Source organism: Mus musculus, chromosome 5 (assembly GCF_000001635.26).
Source record: "Mus musculus strain C57BL/6J chromosome 5, GRCm38.p6 C57BL/6J".
Classification (NCBI taxonomy): domain Eukaryota; kingdom Metazoa; phylum Chordata; class Mammalia; order Rodentia; family Muridae; genus Mus; species Mus musculus.
Window position 1 is genome coordinate 100,754,395 of NC_000071.6, and position 20,485 is coordinate 100,774,879.

The 20,485-nt window shown below is 46.3% G+C and overlaps 1 protein-coding gene across 9 annotated transcripts in view; it reads right to left on the reverse strand.

The window, feature by feature from the left end:
* Nucleotides 1-7,749: 7,749 nt before the first annotated feature.
* Nucleotides 7,750-20,485, reverse strand: part of Helq (helicase, POLQ-like) — a 36,518-nt gene continuing 23,782 nt past the window's right edge. For 3 of the 9 annotated variants that reach the window (XM_006534823.3, XM_006534822.3, XM_030254208.1), the window contains 7 exons: nt 19,551-19,770; nt 17,340-17,497; nt 16,004-16,102; nt 13,888-14,061; nt 12,294-12,407; nt 10,547-10,681; nt 7,751-8,242 (listed from right to left, as the gene is read on the reverse strand). In XM_006534823.3, the coding sequence (XP_006534886.1) occupies nt 8,105-8,242; nt 10,547-10,681; nt 12,294-12,407; nt 13,888-14,061; nt 16,004-16,102; nt 17,340-17,497; nt 19,551-19,770 (1,038 nt within the window). In that variant the 3' untranslated portion in view covers nt 7,751-8,104. Of the gene's footprint in view, nt 8,243-10,546; nt 10,682-12,293; nt 12,408-13,887; nt 14,062-16,003; nt 16,103-17,339; nt 17,498-19,550; nt 19,771-20,485 lie in introns of those variants that run through there. The other 6 variants (XM_006534827.4, XM_006534829.2, NM_001081107.1 and 3 more) reach the window with 5 other exon arrangements.

Consider the following 20,485-nt stretch of genomic DNA (forward strand, 5'->3'; position numbering starts at 1 on the left):
CAAACAAACAAACAAAACGAAGCACCACCATCAACACCACCAAAACAAAACAAAACAAAACAACAACAAAAAACTGAACATTAAGAAAACAACCCAATGAAAAGTGGGATAGAGAATGAAGCAGGAAGCTCTCAAAAGATGAAACACACATGACTGAGAAACACTTGCTGGTGGGACTGGAAACTGAACAGCCACTGTGGAAATCAGTGTGACTGGTCCTTAGGATCCCAGGGATAGCTCTGCCTCAAGATGCAACTTTGCCATTCCCGGGCACGCACACGTGCACACACACGCGCGCGCGCGCACACACACACACACACACACACAGAGAGAGAGAGAGAGAGAGAAAGAGAACATAAAGTTGGGTGGATATGGAGGTTATGGAGGTGGGGAGGAGTTGGGGGAGGGGAAAGAGAAAAAATAAAAATGGAAGAGAGATAGTAGTTTCACTAACCTTGCTTTAACCTGGGCCTGGGGTTCTTGTACCTTACTGGGAGTAGAGAGGGCTTCAGATACAAATCAGAACTGATTCTAAAAACGGGCATATTTTTATTTTATGTTGGGTGCATTAAACATCTGATCTTTTTTCTCTTTCTTCCTTTCTTTCTGTTTTCTGTTTTGTTTTGAGACAGGTTCTCACCATCATGCAACTCTGGATGTCCTGGAACTCACTATGCAGCCCTGGCTGGCCTTGAACTCATGAAGATCTGTCTGTCTTTGCCCCGTGAGTCTGACCTTTCAGATTCTAGCTCCATGAACTATCTTAAACAGCTCCATGGCTGGAAGAGCACATCATGCTCAGCCTGACCTCCTGATTCACTTTTTCCGAACACTTGTAGGGCAGTGTCTTAATTACTTTTCTTTCTTTTTTTTTTAAGATTTATTTACTTATTATATGTAAGTACACTGTAGCTGTCTTCAGACACTCCAGAAGAGGGAGTCAGATCTCGCTACAGATGGTTGTGAACCACCATCATGTGGTTGCTGGGATTTGAACTCCGGACCTTTGGAAGAGCAGTCGGGTGCTCTTACCCACTGAGCCATCTCACCAGCCCCTTAATTACTTTTCTATTGCTGTGATAAAACACCATGACTAAGGCAATGTATACAAGAAAAATTTTAATTTAGTGTATGGTTTGAGAGAGTTAGAGTCCAAGATGGTAGAGTGAAGCCTAGCCGAGGCAGGCTGAGAGCACACATCTCCATCTGTAAACAAAGGCAGAGAAGGCTCATTGGGAATGGCCCCAGTCCTTTGAAACCAAAAGCCTGACACACTTCCTCTAACGAGGCCACGCCTCCTAAACCTTCCCAAACATTTTCACCAACTGGGGACAAAGTATTCGAACGTATGAGCTGATGAGTACCATTCTCACTCAAACTACCCCAGAGTCAACTATCATCAAGAGCAGAACATTACTGGGCATTGTGGTTCACTTCTGTAAGCTCAGCACTTAGGAGGTAGAAGCAGGAGGATCAGAAATTGAAAGCCAAACTTGGCTACATGGTGTGTTCAAGACCAACCTGAATGCTGTGAGATTCTGTCTCAAAACAACCAACACCAAACAACAGATAAAACAACTGCTAGTGTGACTGAATGTGGGCCCTGGCTGTTACTCTATTTTTAAGTAGAGTCGTAGACTGACTTCTACACACAGGCTATGACATGTGCACACGTGCCACACATATACACACACACACAGATAGAGACAGTGAGAGACAGAGGGGGGAGAGGGGAGAGGGGGAGGAGAGGGAGGGGGAGAATGAGCATGCTTAGAAAACCAACAAAACAAAAGGAGCTGGCAGAGGCAGGTGGCGCTCTGCTCTTTGAGGTTGAACCCACCCTGGTCTACATAACAAGTTCTACACCAGTCAGAGGAACATAGTGAGACTATCTGGGCTTCTGGGCAAGCCACACTTTTTAAAAATTGAATTGAATTGAATTGAATTGAATTTATTTTTTGACAGAGTGTAGGGTAAGGTTTCAGATGTCTGCAGGAAGGAATCAAAATGGTTTAATGCAAAGTGTTTAGTAAACTGGAAGCACATGGCCAGGACTCTATAAATGGAGGCCCTATTTCTAGTCATGGAAAGTAGTAAGAGAAGAGTACACACTTGTCAATATAATTATATGTCAGTAGAGGTTGTCAAAGAAAACCAAGTGTAGCAGTCCCGTGCCCTCAGTGTATACTCTTGTCAGAATGGGACAGACGTTAGAGACCACAGTGAGGATTAAGTGGGCATGTTCTCAGAACTGGAAGCATAAGGGTGGATGTCCTTCCACCAGAATTTTTGAGTAATGCCACTGTGGAGACCACAGAGTGTGGCTACACTTTAAAAGTAGACCTGGCCACAATTTGGGTGTGACACAAGAGTAAGTCTGGTTTGGGTGTCTAAACTTACAGTGTACGGCAAAAGAATCTTGGTGATTAGAAAGAGCTCACTGGGATTAGATATCCTAGAAGTATGGCTGACAGATTGGAAGAAAGGAGAAGGAGGAGGAGGAGAAGAAGAAAGAAGGAAGGAGGGGGAGGGGGGAGGAGGAAGAGGAAGTGGAGGAGGAGAAAAACCCTGGGCTGTTGAGAGCACTCACTAGGGAGAACCATTCACTGCCCAAGCCTGAGGACCTGAGCTCAATCTCCAGACCCCAGGAAAGATGGAAGAAGATGCCGCTGAGTTGTCCTCTGACCTCCACACACATGCACTGTGGTGTGAACCCTGCCTCGGTAGCAGTAAAACCCACAAAAGCAACTAAAAGAAAACCCGAGGGACTGGAGAGATGGCTCCGCAGGTAAGAGCACTTGTTCTTGCAGAGGATGCAGGTTAGGTTCCCAGCACCCACATAGTGATTCACACCCATCCATATGAGTCTGATGTCTACAGACACCAGGCATGCCCATGGTAGACCTGCATACATGCAGACAAGACACTCATACACATAAAAATAACGTTCAAAAAAGGGAATCGTAGACTTGATGGCATTTAGGGATTGCTTGCACTTTTAGGTTTTTGATCCTCATATGAATGTAAAGTATATTCTTAGATTTTCAGAGCAGGGTGACAGTGTTAAGTTTCCACATCTGGATCTTTAATACCATGACAGTCTCTGTCCTAACACCACTGATTGCTTACCCGATCTTTTACCCACCAACCATAAAGCGTCACCTGCTCTATCATTCCCTACCTGCTGCGGACTGGCCTCAGTTGGCCCCTCAACCTGCAGGAGAATCAGGGTCCCGGTACAGATGGACAGGGAGTGACAAACAGACATGAACACAAGGGAGTGTTGATCTGAATGTAATTTCTCAAAGCAAGTATCAGATTTATATTACAGAAGAAAACAAAGAAGTTAAGTGACACATCAGCCAAGGTACACTGAAGTTATCTGACACAAAACAAAAAAAAAATGCATACAAAAAGACTGGCAGGAACCAGGCAATGTTTACAATTGAGATAAGATCAGCCTTATCTAAAGTCAGTTATTCACAGGAGCCAGGTGAAAGGTCTGATGCAATGCTAGTCTATTGTTAACCACCACCAGGGGTCCCTTAGTAAATACATAATTATGCTATCCTCTAGGCACCAGGGGAGTTCCATACTCCTAAAACCACAACCCACCTTCTTTCTACTATTATGTAATGTAGGCTGCCATTCACGTCTGTAATGAGAATTCTAAGTATACTTTGCTAAGCTTGCCCTGAGACTTCTAGCTCCTATCCAGTAAAATACTGCAAGAAAGCATGCAAGACCCTCCACACTATTGCAGGGAAAAATTTGGAGCATTCGTGCTATGGGAATGCCAAGGTTCAAGGAGGCTGTTTCCATGAAACATTTTTGCCTCAGAACTGCGTCCAAGCTTTTGGGCCTGCCACGCAGTCTTCACTGGAGTGGGTGTGGCACCTACCTACCATCCACATTCCTTGTCTTCATTTGAAAGCCCAAACTCACACCCTGGCAAAAGGGTGGGGCATGGCCATGCACTGGCCCAGGAAAAACTCTCCCAGGAATCTGGCAGTGGGGACCACTGTGCTTTGATCTTGAAGCCACAAATGAAGTCAGTCTAAGAGCTGCCGGACAAGGTACAGGCCAAAAGCATGGACGGCCAGGCATCTCTGGTTCTAGCTGCCCTTAGGTATGCCTTCTGCTGCCCAGTCCCGGGGTTTGGTCAGTAGATTCATCCCTTTTCGCTTAGGGTAGTTAGAACCCTTCCCCTCATCCCATCCCTAATTTTAATTTAGTAAACTAATTTTGAATTATAAACCTCTCTCATAGCCGGGCGTGGTGGCACAAACCTTTAATCCCAGCACTTGGGAGGCAGAGGCAGGTGGATTTCTGAGTTCGAGGACAGCCTGGTCTACAAATGAGTTCCAGGACAGCCAGAGCTATACAGAGATACCCTGTCTCGAAAAACCAAAAAAAAAAAAAAAAAAAAAAAAAAAAAAACCAAAAAAAAAAAAAAAAACAAAAACAAAAAACAAAAAAAACAAACCAAACCAAACCAAAACCAAACCAAACCAAACCAAAAAAACCTCTCTGATTAATTAGTGAGAATTAATTATTCAGAACCTTGCTTAATCGGGAAAACTAAATAAATAAAGTTGGGGTTTCCAGGTGTAACAAAACTGAGGAGTGATGTCCCTACTGGGAGCCTCTATTAGATGTTCAAAGCAGCCAGCAGTCTAGCCAGCTGCTCTTTTATATGTTTGACTGTAATAAACGGTATGTGCAGTGATGCCCAAGAGACTCCTAAATCATTAGGATGTCAGACATTGGTATGAGTGAAGAAGTTTAGAGATGGTGCATGAATAGGGATGCAAGGCCAGGATAAAGTCAAGGCTGGGGGTGTTGTGTAGCAGTTTCTTCTGAGGCTGAATCATCCCATCTCATAGAAAACTCCAAAGACAGAGGGGAACAACTCAAATAGCCTCAGGAAGTCCCTGAAACTGACCAGATTCACTAGGCCCCTCCCTCTCAGGGTAAGCAATAAAAGCCAGCCAAGGTGCTGAGAAGAGGCTTAGATGAAGTGAGCCACCTGGGACACTCGTCAACCCTCTGAGCAGCACGCAGGCTGTGCAGTGTGCTCCAGGTTCCCAACTTCATGAGCTGTCACGCATGCTGCGGTGAGATTTGGTGGTGCAGTTGTCTTTCAGTCATTTCTGCTCTTTATGTTAGTAATCCCAATAAGACATACTGGTTCACCAAGTGGGACTTTGGTGGTATCTGCAATGAGGTCTGTAGTGGGCTCCTTATCTAGGTTTAGTAGAGATGTGTGTTGTATCTCCCCAGGAAAAGTCTTGTCACGCAAGAGGAAAGTAACACTTGAAAGGGAAACACAGACAGAGCCACCAAAATAATTGAAGGGTTTTAGCAGGCCCTTCCCCATTCCCTCTGCCTTGTAAACAATGATTAGATTTCTAAAACTGGCCACAGGGTCTATTCCCTGATTTGGCCATTTCCTCCTCCTGAGGTTGACTACCAAGGTCCAACTAGCAAATTATTAAAGCCCAGCAATAATAATAATAATTAAAAAAATCCCCTTCACTCAACTAATTAACATGCCCATTTAAAATTAAACACCTCATCCTAACACAAGGTTTCTCCTTGTACCTTTATAAACTGCCATTTTCCTATGTGTCACGTCTGTCCTCTCTATTCAGAGGCAGTCCTTTGTCCCTCTGGGGTAAATATCCTCCCCCTCTCATGTTCCCGTCCCCTTCTCCCTCCTCCTGTCTCTCCTGTCCTTTGTCTCTCTGGGACAAATGAGTCTCCTATGTGTTGATAACCTGGTCATGGCGTCTTGTGCTGACACCAGTCCCTTCAGTAACCTTACATAACGCATGCATGAGCACCAGGCTGGGCACCGCACAGATCTGGATTCCTGTCTAGCAATTAACACTCTATGGCCTTGGGATTCCTGTCTAGCAATTAACACTCTATGGCCTTGGGATTCCTGTCTAGCAATTAACACTCTATGGCCTTGGATAAGCTACCTTAACCTCTCCAGTTCACTCAGCCACGCAGTGAGGATTCTAGCACCTGCCTCACAGCCCCAGGATGACTGCATAAGCGGCAGCTTCTGACACACAGTGAATAATACCATGTCAGTGAGTGCGGTGTTATCTACTACGTCAGGACACGGAAGGTGGCCGTGAACTTTCCTCTGAAAACCTTCCCATAGAAGTTGCTCAGGTGATCAGAACTTACCCAAACCAGTAAGTGCTTACCCAAACCAGTCCAGTGCTTGTAATGTTGCTGGGCCCCATCTTTCCTTATCCTGGCTTAGCTGCTAAACAGTTCTTAACTTGTATTTTTAGTGTGCGTGGGTGTTTTGCCTGCAGGTGTGTGTACTGTGGAGACCAGAATGGGGCGTGGATCCCCTGGGGTCAGTTATGGGTGGCTGTGAGCTGTCATGTGGATGTTGAAGCCTGGTCCCCTGCAGGAGCAGCCAGTGCTCTGACCACCAAGTCTCTCCACAGTCCCAGGTTAACTCTTTTTCACTATAATTCTGATAAAGGAAACATTGTACTTAAGAGAGTCTTGAAAAGAATTATTTCTGGTTAATTTTGGTGTATGTAAGTGTGCTTAATCATTTGCAAGTTTTTTTTTCTAATAATAGAGTTTATAAAATAAAAAAACCAGAGTCTTCAAATTGTTAACGTGGTTCTCCCCACAGACATTCTTATTCTGTAAATGGTGGTGTATGCTAGGTGGCACAAACGTTATTAGTGAAAACATAGAACATTCCTGAAATAACAGCGAAAGGAAAAGAAAACCTGGAATGCTCAGTGGGGAGCACCCTGTAAGGGCTACAGGGATGAGTATGGAGTAACTTCACAGTGCTCAGTGGGGAGCACCCTGTAAGGGCTACGGGGATGAGTATGGAGTAACTTCACAGTGCTCAGTGGGGAGCACCCTGTAAGGGCTACGGGGATGAGTATGGGGTAACTTCACAGTGCTCAGTGGGGAGCACCCTGTAAAGGCTATGGGGATGAGTATGGGGTAACTTCACAGTGCTCAGTGGGGAGCACCCTGTAAGGGCTATGGGGATGAGTATGGGGTAACTTCACAGTGCTCAGTGGGGAGCACCCTGTAAGGGCTATGGGGATGAGTATGGGGTAACTTCACAGTGCTCAGTGGGGAGCACCCTGTAAGGGCTATGGGGATGAGTATGGGGTAACTTCACAGTGCTCAGTGGGGAGCACCCTGTAAGGGCTATGGGGATGAGTATGGGGTAACTTCACAGTGCTCAGTGGGGAGCACCCTGTAAGGGCTATGGGGATGAGTATGGGGTAACTTCACAGTGCTCAGTGGGGAGCACCCTGTAAGGGCTACGGGGATGAGTGCGGAGTAACTTCACAGAGATAGGATTTGAGTATTGAGTTGACACTAGAAGTATATTAACACTTTCATACAATGATGATAACACATCAGTTAGGACACACAGGGTTCTGGTAATTTTGGTGCAAACTGATGGGCGAAATGAGGGTGACAGCTGAGCTTACAACGCAGCACCACAGCACAAGTCAGCACGTGTGTCAGTCGTTGGCACCTGTCAGCAAGAACAAGACACCAGGGGGGCGGGGAGAAGGTAAGAAAACAGTGAAAGATGTGAGCAAAGAGCCAGGTCAGGCTGGGTGTGCTGAGGAGAATTCTGAGCAGGAAACAATGTACAGGAACTCAGGACTAGGAGAAATGGGTTATCAGTGAGATGGTTCGGCAGTTACAGGTGACGGTAGACTTAATCACCCAGAGCGCCTTCTAAAAGCTCATCCACAGCTTTTAATGTATAATTAAAATACACATTTCATTTACACGGGGGATTTTCAATAATAAAATATATATATAATAAATAAGTCAAATTAAAAAACATACATCAGACAGCTTCATGGGGTTTTTTCTTTTGGAGACAGGGACTCATGCAGCCCAGGCTAGCCTCCAACTCTCAGTGTAGCTGAAGCTGATTTCTGACACTCATTGTCCGTCCTGTCTCCCGAGTGCTGCGTTACAGGTGCTCACCACTGGGCAGTTTACAACCCCCCGGCCTTTTCTTCTGTCTTGGAGGTACTGAGGATTTATTCCAGGGCCGGAGGCATCTCAGGCAAATGCCCTAGCTCAGAGTTACGTCCCCAGCATGGCTTCCTGCCCTTTCAGAGCTGGGACCCCCAAGCCCAGGGAGGTCTGCAGGCAATCTCAGTAATTCTTCTGCTTCTCCTTGCAGTGCCTCCGCCTTCTCATGCAACAGCATCTGCAATGAAAAACCCAGTCATGAGGCCAAATGTACCTGGCTAGAGAGCTGCCAACATTGTATGTCTGCTAAAACCCGAGTTCTGACACACAGATGGCTAACGCTGGGCCTGAAATAGTGAGACTGAAAAATGCCCACTTTACAGCCCACTTTACAAGTTCAGTAAATGAAGACGAGGTATTCTGCTAAAAACCATTTTAGCTGATCACAGCGTTCAGTGCACCAAAAATAAAGAGCTTTCCTACACTCAACGATTTGTTTCACAGAAGACTCAGGCACTTAAACAAAATTTATAATCTATAAAATTTCAGAAAATTTTGCAAAAATTTAATTAGCTCTTGAAACTGTTATCCTTTACGTACGTATTTAATTAGCTCTGCCAACTGTTTCATTTAGCGCGTGCTTTTAAAAGCCCATCAGTATTGCAGAAAGAAAGTTTTCCTAAGGCTCCTACAGAAACATGATCGGAGCTATCACCCTTTCCACTAAAGCGCCTGTGGTGAACGTGACTGGACCCGTTATCCCGCCATCGGCTTCCTCTCTCTCCTGTCAGTTGCCCTCCTGTATTTTTGTTTTAATTAATTAGTTAATTAACGTGTATGGGTGTTTTGTCTGCATGTATGTGAATACACCATGGTTCTTGGAGGCCAGAACATTGCTCACATTGCTAAGATCGGAGATGCTGTGATGGCCATGAGGGTGCTGGGAGTGTGAACCCCAGTCCTCTGGAAGAGCAGCCAGTGCTCTAACCACTGAACCACCTCTCCAGCCCGCTTCCTAAAGTTAGTTTTTGAGGTAGGATTTCACCATGTAGTCTAGGCTGGCCTTAAATTTGAGATCTTCCTGTGTCAAGGAATATGCATGCAATATGCACATGCAATATGCATGCTGCCATGCCTGGAAATATGGTTAATTTCAAACACAGCACACAAGAAAGAAAGAACTGCCAAGCACAGTGCATAGCCTGTGTGCTGGGCTGCCTTCAGTTCCCTCAGGCAGGGGCAGAGGCAAGGGCATCCCTACCCATCCAAGAACACCTCAGCTACTGGGACAGAGTCCATCGTGGATGCTGTATCCATAAACACTCCAAATGTCTCCACCACAGACCACTGTGAAGATCAGCTAAGGCCATGCTCGTGTGTGAGCACCACTCAGCACCATGAGAAGGAAGTTCTTTTTAGCAGTTCTTCTGCTTCACGTACGAGAATGACTATCTCAGTGAGGGCTTCTAATGCTGCAGCAAAACACCACGACCAAAAGGTAACTCGGGGAGCAGAGGGTTTGGGGGCTTACACGTCCACACTGCTATTTATCCCTGGAGGAAGCCAGGGGGGAGCTCACACAGTGCGGGAACCTGCAGGCAGGGCTGATGTGAAGGCCATGGAGGGTGCTGCTTACCAGCTCGATCCGCTTGCTTTCTGGACCACCAGCCTAGGGACAGGACCACCCAAAAGGGCTGGGCCCTTCCCCAGCAATCACTAAGAAAATATGTAATAGCACGATCTTACAGAGGCTTTTTCTCGATGGAGGATTCCCCCTTTCAGATAACTCTAGTTTGTGTGTCAAGTAGACACGAGACTATCTAGCACAGTAACATAACAATGAAGTTTTAAAAAGCTAAGCAATGTACACACTTGTGACCAAGGACATAATACCAGATTGCTGTAATGGCTTCACCCACACAAACAGAATAGCAGCAATCTTGAAATGGGGATGGAAGAGAGCAAATAGCCTGAAGCCATGGAACTCAACAAAGAAAAGAGAAACTCCTGCTTTAAAACTTTGAAAAGTATAGCCAGAAAGAATAGGCTGGCTCCAGAGGGCAGTGCGCACGTATGGGTGGTAGAAATCTCCAGAGGTAAATTTAACCTCAGCCCACTGCGATGGCCTTGGGAATGCCCCTGTCAGTGAAGAGCTTGCGGGTACAAGACCGAAGGGAGGCACACTGGAGAGGACTCCCATGAGGAGGCCCAGAAGAGAGCTACAAGACGGCCTCAGAACAGCGTTAATTTTTAGGGTCTCTCTCCTCGGCAATCCTGTGTCAAAAACAGGAAATCTGTGTACCCTGGGCCTTTTTGTTTTAAGTGTGTTTTATGAGTATGGATGCTTGCTGCATGTGTCTGTGCACCCCGTGTGTGCAGTGCCCTCAGAGGTCAGAAGAGGACATCCGATCCCCTAGAACTAGAGTTACAGAGTGCTGTGAGCTACGGACGTGTTTTTGGTAAACCGTTATTCGATGCGAGTTGCTTCGCTCGGATATCTCATCACGATGCTACGGCGTATTTGCGAGGAAGGCTTGCTCACCTTGGCTGAGGAAACAATCTGCCTGGCTTGCCGTCTGGACAGATGATCAATTGTCTTCACCAACACTTCTGGGTTGGCATTGGCTAAGTGCATGATGCTCCTGTAACCTGCGTTATATAGCTGTTTTGCTCGACCCTAAAGTATTAAAGAAAAAAAAATACTATGAGTATTTGGGATTATTAAAAAAGAAAAAAAAACCCCACATGCAACAGATAGGAAGAGACACAGACAGTAATGTAAATGTGAGGAGGTAACCCAGCAGAACACTGCAGAGCTTTGAGGAGATGTTTGGGCTCTAATCTGAAAGGTACCGAGGGGAGCTTTCCACAAGGTCTAAGTCGGCTGCTGGGACAAAGCCAGGGAAGGGAACCCAGTCAGGCGCACCTGTGTGCACGCACTTCCTACGCAGAATGAAAAGCAGAGGACAAAAGGACTGAAGCTGATGCGTGCTGCTAACACCCGACTGAGGGTCCTTTCTCCCCACCATCTCCTGCCATCAGTCTGTCCGTCAGTCATCACTGCACTGGGTACAAACTGACAGAGAGTAACTCTTTACTCCAGTGGAGAAAGAGGAGCTATGGTTGAGTCGCAGGGCACAGTCCTTGGGGGAGAGTGGAGCCCAAGTTCTCATACGGGAGATCTTTCATCATATCCACTTCTCAGACATAGTGGCTTCCTGGGAGGCCGTGGCATCATTTGATTTAAAACGAAGGAAACGAGAAAGACTTCTGGGCGACCTGATCTGGGATCAGCTGAGTCTCCTGTCTGGGAAGGTCTAGAAGGACTGACTGACCCCAGCGTAGGCCCCACTTTCTGTTGTCTGCCAGCAGCCCAGGCCGAGGAGGTTGGAGGGGAGCTGGGCAGTGGCGGCGAGCACCTTTAATCCCAGCACTCAGAGGCAGAGGCAGAGGCAGGAGGAGCTCTGACTTTGAGGCTAGCCTGGTCTGAAGAGAAAATTCAAGGACATCCAGGGATGCAAAGAGAAATCCTGTTTCAAGAAACCAAAGGAGTTTGGGGGTGGTGGTGGAAGGAGAGAGGAAGAGGTGTGCTGAAAGCAGGGATGGGGTTGCTCTGCTGGCCCACGTGGAAGCCTGGGCTCTTCTACACCTCCCTCCCTTGTTCTGAGACACAGGCTATTTTAATTCACAATGTTTCTGGCCTTAGCTCAGGCTTGCTCCCCACTGGCTTCTAACCGATATCAACCCGTTCACACTGTTCTACGTCTGCCGTGCTGATGGCTGCTTCTCCTCAGTTTCACACACCCGCCTTCGGAGTCCGGGTAGTGGTAATGTTCCTGCCTCTCTCTCCCAGAGTTCCTCTCTCCTGCAAGTCCCACCCACTCTCTCCTGCCAGGTCACCCAGCTCTTTACTGAGCACTGAGCTTTTACACAGTGCACATGAGACTATCCCTGCATGCCCAACTCTGCTCTGTTTCTGACTGCATCTACCCTGCTGCTGCCTCCAGTCCTTGCTGCTGCTGAAACCCAGCTTCCTCAGTCTTCACGTGGGGATCAGCAGCTCTCCGGGAACTGCTCGGGGTTCAGTCTCAGGACCAGCCAGCAACGCAGGCCCATCCATCAAGTCCTCTGTTTCTATGTGCTGATTCCATCGGTTCTGTTCCTCCACAGGACCTGGAACAGTAGGACTCTTTCTAGAACCTACCACGCAGTAACACTTCAGAAGACCGTAAAACTTGTTTTTCTGTTAGAAGACATGAACTCAGTTAGGAGGGTGGGATGAGGCTGACCTCTAAGACCCCGGTCACTTCCATGAGAGGGATTAGCTCCGCCTTCACGCAGTACGTCAGCTTCTTGGTGAGTTCCACCAAAAGGGCTTTGTAAACCCAAAATTCCTCCAGCTCCTGAGCAGACAAAGATGCATCGTTGTAAGTTCTGTATTTTATGTAAGTTACATACTGAGCTGCAGCTCGGAGGAGCGAGGGCTAAGGGAGATAGAGCCTCCCAACCGCAAGGAAGCATGGAGCCTTGGGAGCTTTTGGAGGAGGAAAAAAGACTGAAAATTAAGAAAAAAGTTATTTCTAATCAAAATTTCAGAAGTGTCTGTACAGTTTTGTTTGTCGAGTGACTCTAAAGAGTTTTTACTTGTGGGAGTTAACCCAGAGATGAAGTATTAAATAAGGACAGTCACATGCAGCGTGGTAGTCAACAAAGCCCTTAAGCTAACGAGAACAGGAGCTCTGAGTAGGGCATGACGCGTGGCTGGAGGATATCACATCAGCCTGTCTGTGTAAGAGCCACGCGTGAGGCCTGGGGCCCTGGCTCCGGGTTAAGTGCATGAGACACAAGCTTGAGCACCCACAGAAAAGTCCTGTGCGGCTCAGTGGCACACGCCTGTAGCCCTGGGGGCACTGTGTGCTTGTACACGGGTGTGCAGCCAAAGTGGTGAGCTCCAGGCTCCGTGAGAGACCCTGTCTCACATCCACACTGACAGCAGTGTGAAAGACTCTAGACCAACTGCCACATGGCCGGCACTGCGCTGCCCTGGTGGCACAGGCTCTTCCACCACAGGGGAGGAAGAACGTCACTAAGTTTTCACTACTAATCCTGGTTAGAGATCATCTCCACTAGCACAGCTGCTGAACAGAACAGAGCTATAGAGTGAAAATACACCAATGACCCTTCATTAGCACTTACGGCACACTTAGTTATTAACATTCGTAGACTACAGAGGTTTAAGATAGGAAAGAAAATTGAATTAAAACCTGGTGAGCGGTGTGTGGTGGTGCATACATTTAATCCCAGCACTCAGGAGGCAGAGGCTGCCATACACACATACACACACACACACACACACACACACGCACATGCATATATATGATATATAACATGTATAACATATATAAATAAAATATTAATTTTAGCATCATGTATATACACCTATCATGTAGAGCCTATGTTTGACGTAGGGCTGCCTGCCCGACACTAGAAGTAAATGTGTATGTCCCCATGGCTGTCCAGAAGATGTGGGACTGAGCAGTCCCCTGGCCGCTGACGGACTCGGGTAACTGACCAAACCCCTCATCACTCCCGAGTCGTCACACAGAAGCCAGGTTGTAAGGGATAGCCTGGAACCATCGGCCCTGGTCCTGAGAACAGGCGGGCTCTGCACTTCCCACTGCTGAAGCGTTTTAGCTGACTTGGGAATTCCTGCATCGTTTCCATAAGCTCAACACAGTCCTCATGTAAAAAGGCAGAAACCAAGAAAGGCTTTAAATAAAGCTGCATGCTCCGAAAGAACACAGTGACTCAGCAGGGAGGAGAGAGGCAACTGCTTTCAAGTTTACCAGGGTTAACGTGAGAAGACACCAGTTAACTGATTACCTCACAGAAATGTAACACGCAGGAAGAGAAGGAGGCAGCTCCCATAAGCAGGTTCTGTATGTATCCTCGGGGCAGGTTAAACTTCTCAGACACACTCCAAACATTGGTCTCTTTCAGCAAAGAATAAAGCACAAACGACAGGTAGAGTCTGTTGACAACGTTCTTGTCCACCTTCTATAAAGACACAAAAGGTGTCCTAAGTGGGTGGGCTGTGGCTGCGGGGACAGAGGCGGCACAGAGCCCCTGGCCAGCCACAGAGGAGTCAAGGTCACTTGTCTCTGTTCTGCAGAGGAGAGCAGATCGAACCTTCACAACCGTGACAGCTTGGGACGAGGGCCTTGGCAGATGCGGTTAGTTCAGGACCTGTAAATGACGCCAGCCAGGATTTACCCCGGGCCCTGAACTTGCTGACTGGAATCTTCATAAATGAGGACAAGACAAGGAGATGCACAAGTCAGTGAAAAGCGAGCTCAGGTCAAAGAGATCACGTGTGAGCCAAGGAGCTGTCACACCCGAGCCATACAACTAGGAGGAAACACGGAGGCTTCTCCTTGCAGCCTACCCAAGAAGCCAGGGTAGCCTCCCAACTGGGAGAAACCGGGCCGGCCTCACATATGCTGAGGGGATGGGAGGCATGGAGGCTCCTGGGCCCCCAGATAAGCAGTAGGGGCCAGGAACGGTAACAGTCAGAGGTGTTCCTTCACGGGAAGAGGTGTAGAACCTCTTGTACATCCAGAAGGCTGGGAGTGATGTGCCTAACAGTCCGGTGAGCTCTGAGCTTCTTACGGCCTTGTTTTCTCGTCACTCTGTAGGACCTGTCCTTATGGGAGATGTCACATGTGCTTCCCAAAGCCCTTCGGTGTATTCATATTGTGCACATGGGACTGAGTTACTTATTACCAGGAACATTTTTACCAAATTGTGCCGTGCTTAAATATGCCTAAAATAAAAGACTCGGGACCAGACTCTCAAAGTCTGAACCAATATGGGCTACTGAGTTGTGTAGAATGGAACGGCCACACAGCTCTGTGTGGATTCATAGTCTGCTGGAAGTTAGGGAGAACTCCATACCGTGCGTGTGTAAACTGCACTGGCATGTGAGTTAGACAAACACACGTAACTAAATGGTGGGCTTGTCTATACTACAAACTGTAAGGGAGTATGCTATGGTTTCCCCGTGGTCGTGATAATCAGTGTTCCCAAAGCTGAAGCAGAGAGACAGGAAAAGACTTCCCGTGGCTGGCAGTTTCTGTTCTGTGATCGGCTTTTGCCTGTGGTGCTAGTGATCTTATGCAAAGAATGTCATCACTAGTATCAGGGTAACGTAAGAGACAATTTCACAGATGTATCTGAAAGGAAAGTAGTCTTAGAGTGCATCACTGGTTGGCATGACGGGGTGCCTGCGCTCCTAGCACTTGAAGGCCCAGTAGGAAATCGAGGCCTGAGCTACACAGCAAGTCCCTGTCTGAAAATGAAAACATAAATAAGATAGGAAAAGAATATTGAGATAACGGCTCTGTCTCAGTGGATTTTGAATTACAAATTCAGCATGTATATAATGGACCATCCTTTTAAAAGCATTAAGCTGAAAAAGTATATTGAGTTCTGGGTAGGCAAAGATAGCTTTTTAATTTGGCATTTTTAATGTGCTTTTACCATTAACTATAAATTGAGTTAATGTAGACTTTGCTTAGAATGTAATTCCAAAGCCAGATAAAATGACAGAATTATTACATGGCGTGATAGATGTCTTAATGACAATTACAAGCTTTTGTAAGAAATGTCAATAAGAAGAGGTAGGCTGGTGAGATGGCTCTGCAGTTTAAAGCACTTGTGCAAGGTGACCACCTGAGCCTGACGCTGGAATTGTGTAAAGGCAGGGGGGTTGGGGGGGAGGCTGGGTTGTTTTTTTTTTGTTTGTTTTTTTGTTTTTTTAAAGACAGGGTCTCACTGTGTAGCTCTGTCTTGCCTGGAACTCACTATGTATGCCAGGCTGGCCTTGAACTCAGAGATCAATGTACCTCTACCTTCCATATGCTGGGAAACAAAAGGATCAAGTCAGTAGGGAGATGGTAGAAGGACACTCAGTTTCGAGGACATAAGAAAGACACGGCACCTTTCTGACGGCTTGTCCTGCTGCTTTCTTCCCGATAAAGCTTTCGGAGACTCCGAGAAGAGCGGCTACATTCTGCTCTGTTGGGCTGAGTTGACCAAACTACACGGAGAAGGGATAAACAATGAAAGCATGCAACTGCAGCCTTCAGAGTCTCACTCCAGCCGACGCCAGGGTTAAGTCTGAGGTCACAGCGCTATAATGGACATTTATAAATATTACAGAATTATCAGCATTAGCATAACAATGCTCCGTCAACCACGGCTACACACGTGGTGGTGCCACAGTTCCTTGGCCTGGTGATGGCACAGCCATCTGGCTGTGTAAGCACGTGCTGACGAGCGAGCGTGCCTCGATGCATCTCTCAGAACACGTCTCCACCACTAGGTAGCACATGGCTGTACATGAAGACTGTGCCGTGAGTACCTTTCATGGACTGTGACTGTGTTTAGTTCTACAGTAAGCCAGAAGAGGAAAAAGACTGGAAGGATCTGAAAGTAACTGTGCCACACAGGGCTTGAAAAACTTATGTAAGGACTTAAAAATGACACTATAGAAATTAATTTCCTGAGATTAAAAAGCTGTAGACTGTGGGTTTAAGGGTGTGTTTTCAAAGTAGAAGACACACACTTATCGTACACAAGGCTTTGGGTTCAATCTTTAAAGCCGTGGGAGTGTGGGGAGACCAGCCACTATTTTTGCCTAACATGATCCTGTGTATTCATTCAGCCAGACTGTCCACAGAAAAGCATCACGCTATGTTATTACTCCACCAGCTGGTTTCCTTACACAGGCCAGCTCTCCTGTGTGACTGCTGTAAGGTACGTGCCCTCTGCGGGCTGGAGAGGGCTGAATTAGTGAGCGCTGCTGCACAGGCAGGAGGGCACCGGCAGTCTCAGCCATATAAAAAGCCGGGTGTGGGAGCCCTGGGTTCTATCTCTCAGCACCGAAATTGGAGCCAGGCAGATCCCCGGGGCTCATTTGCCAGTTAGCCTAGACTAAGTGGTGGGCTCCAGGTCCCAGTGAGAGATCCTGTCCCCAAAAACAAGGTGGATGGCTCTGGAGGAATGACACCTAAGCTTGACCTCACATTCATGTACAGACATGCACACCACCTGAACACACACATACACACAAATAAATATTTTTCAAAACCTGAAAGACATATATACATTTGTGTGAATGCAATAAGACCCATAGTTTCGTACAATTCATATACAGTAGCCTAAGCAAGGAAGAGAAAGAAACTCTGAACGACAAAAGGCCCAATTCCAAATGTTCCACCAGGTCACGTGACAAAGTCCAGAGAAGTCTCAGCCCAGGAGACCTGTTCTCTCACCTGCTTGAAGTACACCATCCAGTCAGGCTCAGACTGAGCAGCCAGGTCATAGGGCGTGGTTAGGTAGATCAGATGAAGAAGGCTCTCCAGTACAAGTCCTTCCAGACCTTTCTTCAAGTCTCTGTACAGAGTGTCACAATAGGCCAAATCAATGGCTCCTAAAGAAATACAAAAACACAGGGCACACTCTCAGCCAGGTGTGCTGTGCATGTCTGTCCCAGCCACAGCTACACAGCAAGCCTGGGGCCAGACTGACTTGCGGGAGACCCAGTACCCAAACCCAGTTCGGATTAGTTTGAATTTAAGAAGTAGATCTAACTACTAGTAGAGTTTTAGTTTCCTCAGCGTTAAGGGACAATAAAGCAAGCACGACTGAGTCACAGGTAAGAAAACACACTGTGAAGATCTGGGCTTTGTTCATTGGAATAATTCCAGTACAAATAACATGAATGCATGTGAAATATACAAAGATATTATAATATTGGGGTGTTTGCACCTGTGGTATTATAATGCAATAAAACCCAACACTTTCTGTGACTGAGAATTAACAAAGACTGGCTTGCTATTCTTGTTTGCTGAGGAGTTCAGTGAAGGCCGCATGCATGAATATACACCTGAATATAGTTCAGTCCTAAATTAAACCCCACCAGGAATTCCTCAAATTCTCTTATTTTTAATAGTTTTGAAGGTTATTTTAATAGTGTGCATCAAATTTTAGACAGTTCTGATACAACTACACTATTTTTGGTAATCTGGTTAAACAAACAAACAAACCATTTCAACGTGTACTCAAAATAAATTGAGACACTATTTATAAGTAAGTCATGTGGCTATTTATAATCAGAAAAATCACAAGCAGTGCACATATTCATAAATAAAAAGGTGGTTAAATAATTTATGTTCCAGCCCTATTATGGATGAGTACAGCGTGAAAGGAACGTGGGTCTGGACTCAGTGCGAGCCCACAGCTGATCTCGGTCAGCTGCTTGGAGGCTGAGGCACAAGGACTGCACAGTCAAGGGCTGCCTGGACTACAGTAGACCGGCTAGCTTGGCCAACTTAGTGAAACTCAGATTCAAGAATAAAGAGAGCTGGGGACGCAGCTCAGGGGCTCTGTGCCTGTCTTACACGTGTGAGGCCTTGGGCCCGTGGTATTTTATACATGAGCATGACTTCATTAAGAAGGGAATGACAGACATAAATACAGTCAGGTGCCATCAGCCAGGGACACACCCCCTTGTGTAAACTGCCATTTGATGATCTGGTCCTTCTGAGCCACAGTGAGGCATGTGGTCAGCGTGGCCTGCTGTGTTATGAGGTGGGCGGACGTGACTTCAACAGCGGATCCTGAACTGGGAACACTGGAGGCTCCCCAGGAGTGGACTGGGACAGGTGTGTGGGCTTCTGCTAACATAATCCCGAGTGTATGTGTGTGTGTGTACACGTGCGCACGCACGTGTGTACAGGAGGATGTCACTCCTCTCGTTAATTCTTTGGCTGAACCAAGGACTCACTATTTGGCTAGGCAGCTGATCAGCGAGCTCCACGGGCCCAGCTGCCTCCACCTCCTTCCTGCTGGGATGGTAGACACATGCCGCCATGCTCAGCCACGCCTGGCTTCTTATGTGGGTGCTGGGAGTCTGAACTCAGGTTGCTCTTTATGGTTTTACTGACTTTACTGAATAAGACGTCACCCTAACCTAAGGTTTTGTTTTTGTTTTTAAAGAGCAGATAGTTTTCAATGAGTAAATTACTCATTAAGAAATAAATCCTTCCTGGATAACCAAGGCTACGAAGAAAAACCCTGTCTTAAAAAAAAAAAGCAAATTTAATTAATTCTCTGTTCAGATACAATCTATAGATTAAGCAAAAAGCAAGCTCCAGAAATACAACAGTAAATATTTGTTTAAAACAAAATTTGAATGTGTCTACAGCATGGCCTGCGAGTTGAAGTAAAACACACAGATAGGCGTTATTCCAGGCTCTGTGCTGCTGCTGAGGGTCGGAGTGGGGAGGCGGCAAGGCCAGCTTCCCTCTAGTGTGCACTTGCTTACAATTCTAAGTCTATTCAACTTCTGAAAGCGGACATAGCTCGTAAGAGTAACGCTTCTAATATGAAATCACAAATCCAATTTAAAGAAAGAAAATCACTTAACTTCTATTATTTCCAATACATCCCCTTAGAAAATACTGAGATTTAGGCAAACTTACCCTTAAAAGAAGCTTGGCCCAGTTTCGTAATCCGGAAGTGACACTCTAACCCCTCATTGTCGCCACAGCTGTCTTTCTGTAGAAGTCCTTTCTCTGTCAGGTGTTCAAGAGCGTCAACAGTTATTTCCCAGAGACTTTTTTCTTTCAATAAAATCTTTTGCTGAACACCAAAAAATGTACCACTCATAAACTGATATATGTCACCAAGACTTGCTGCGATCTGAAAGAATTCAGGACATCACTGGGACTTAGTTCATCACTTAGTTTAAGGAACAAGATTATTCAAGTTCATATCTTAAAGGTATTTGAAGAAAAAAATTAGCACAAAATCTACAGTATTAAAAATTAACAGGAAAAACGACTGAAGGAAAAGACAGTTATCATGTTCATACACATTTTTATACATATTTTCCAGTATAATAATTTTTAAAAAGATTTTATTATTATTGCTATTATGTTTTGCTTTGTTTTGAGACAGCTCTGTGTAGCCCTGGCTTTCCTAGAACTCTCTTTGTAGGCCAGGCCGTCCTGGAACTCACAGAAATCCACCTGCCTCTGCCTCCTGAGTGCTGGGACTGAAGATGTGCACCACCACCCTGGCTTCTCTTTATTATTTTCAGTTGCATGCCTGTGTGTGGTGAAGCACACACACCAGAGCAGGTGCTTGTGGACAGCAGAGGTGTTGGATCCCCTGCAGCTGGAGTTAGGGGTGGTTATAGATCACCTGATGTGGGATCTGGGAACTGAAAGTGGGGAGCATCCTCCCTCCCCAAAATGCTGTTTGGTTTTTACATTATTTTACATTATTCTCTGTTCAACCTCTCCAGCAGAGTCCCCCCAGTTCCATTCAGACTTCTTCTGGAATCCTCTCCACCCACTTCTACATACTCATGGAGGCTTTAGCTCTAAAAACCACATTAAACATAAAAAAGAAA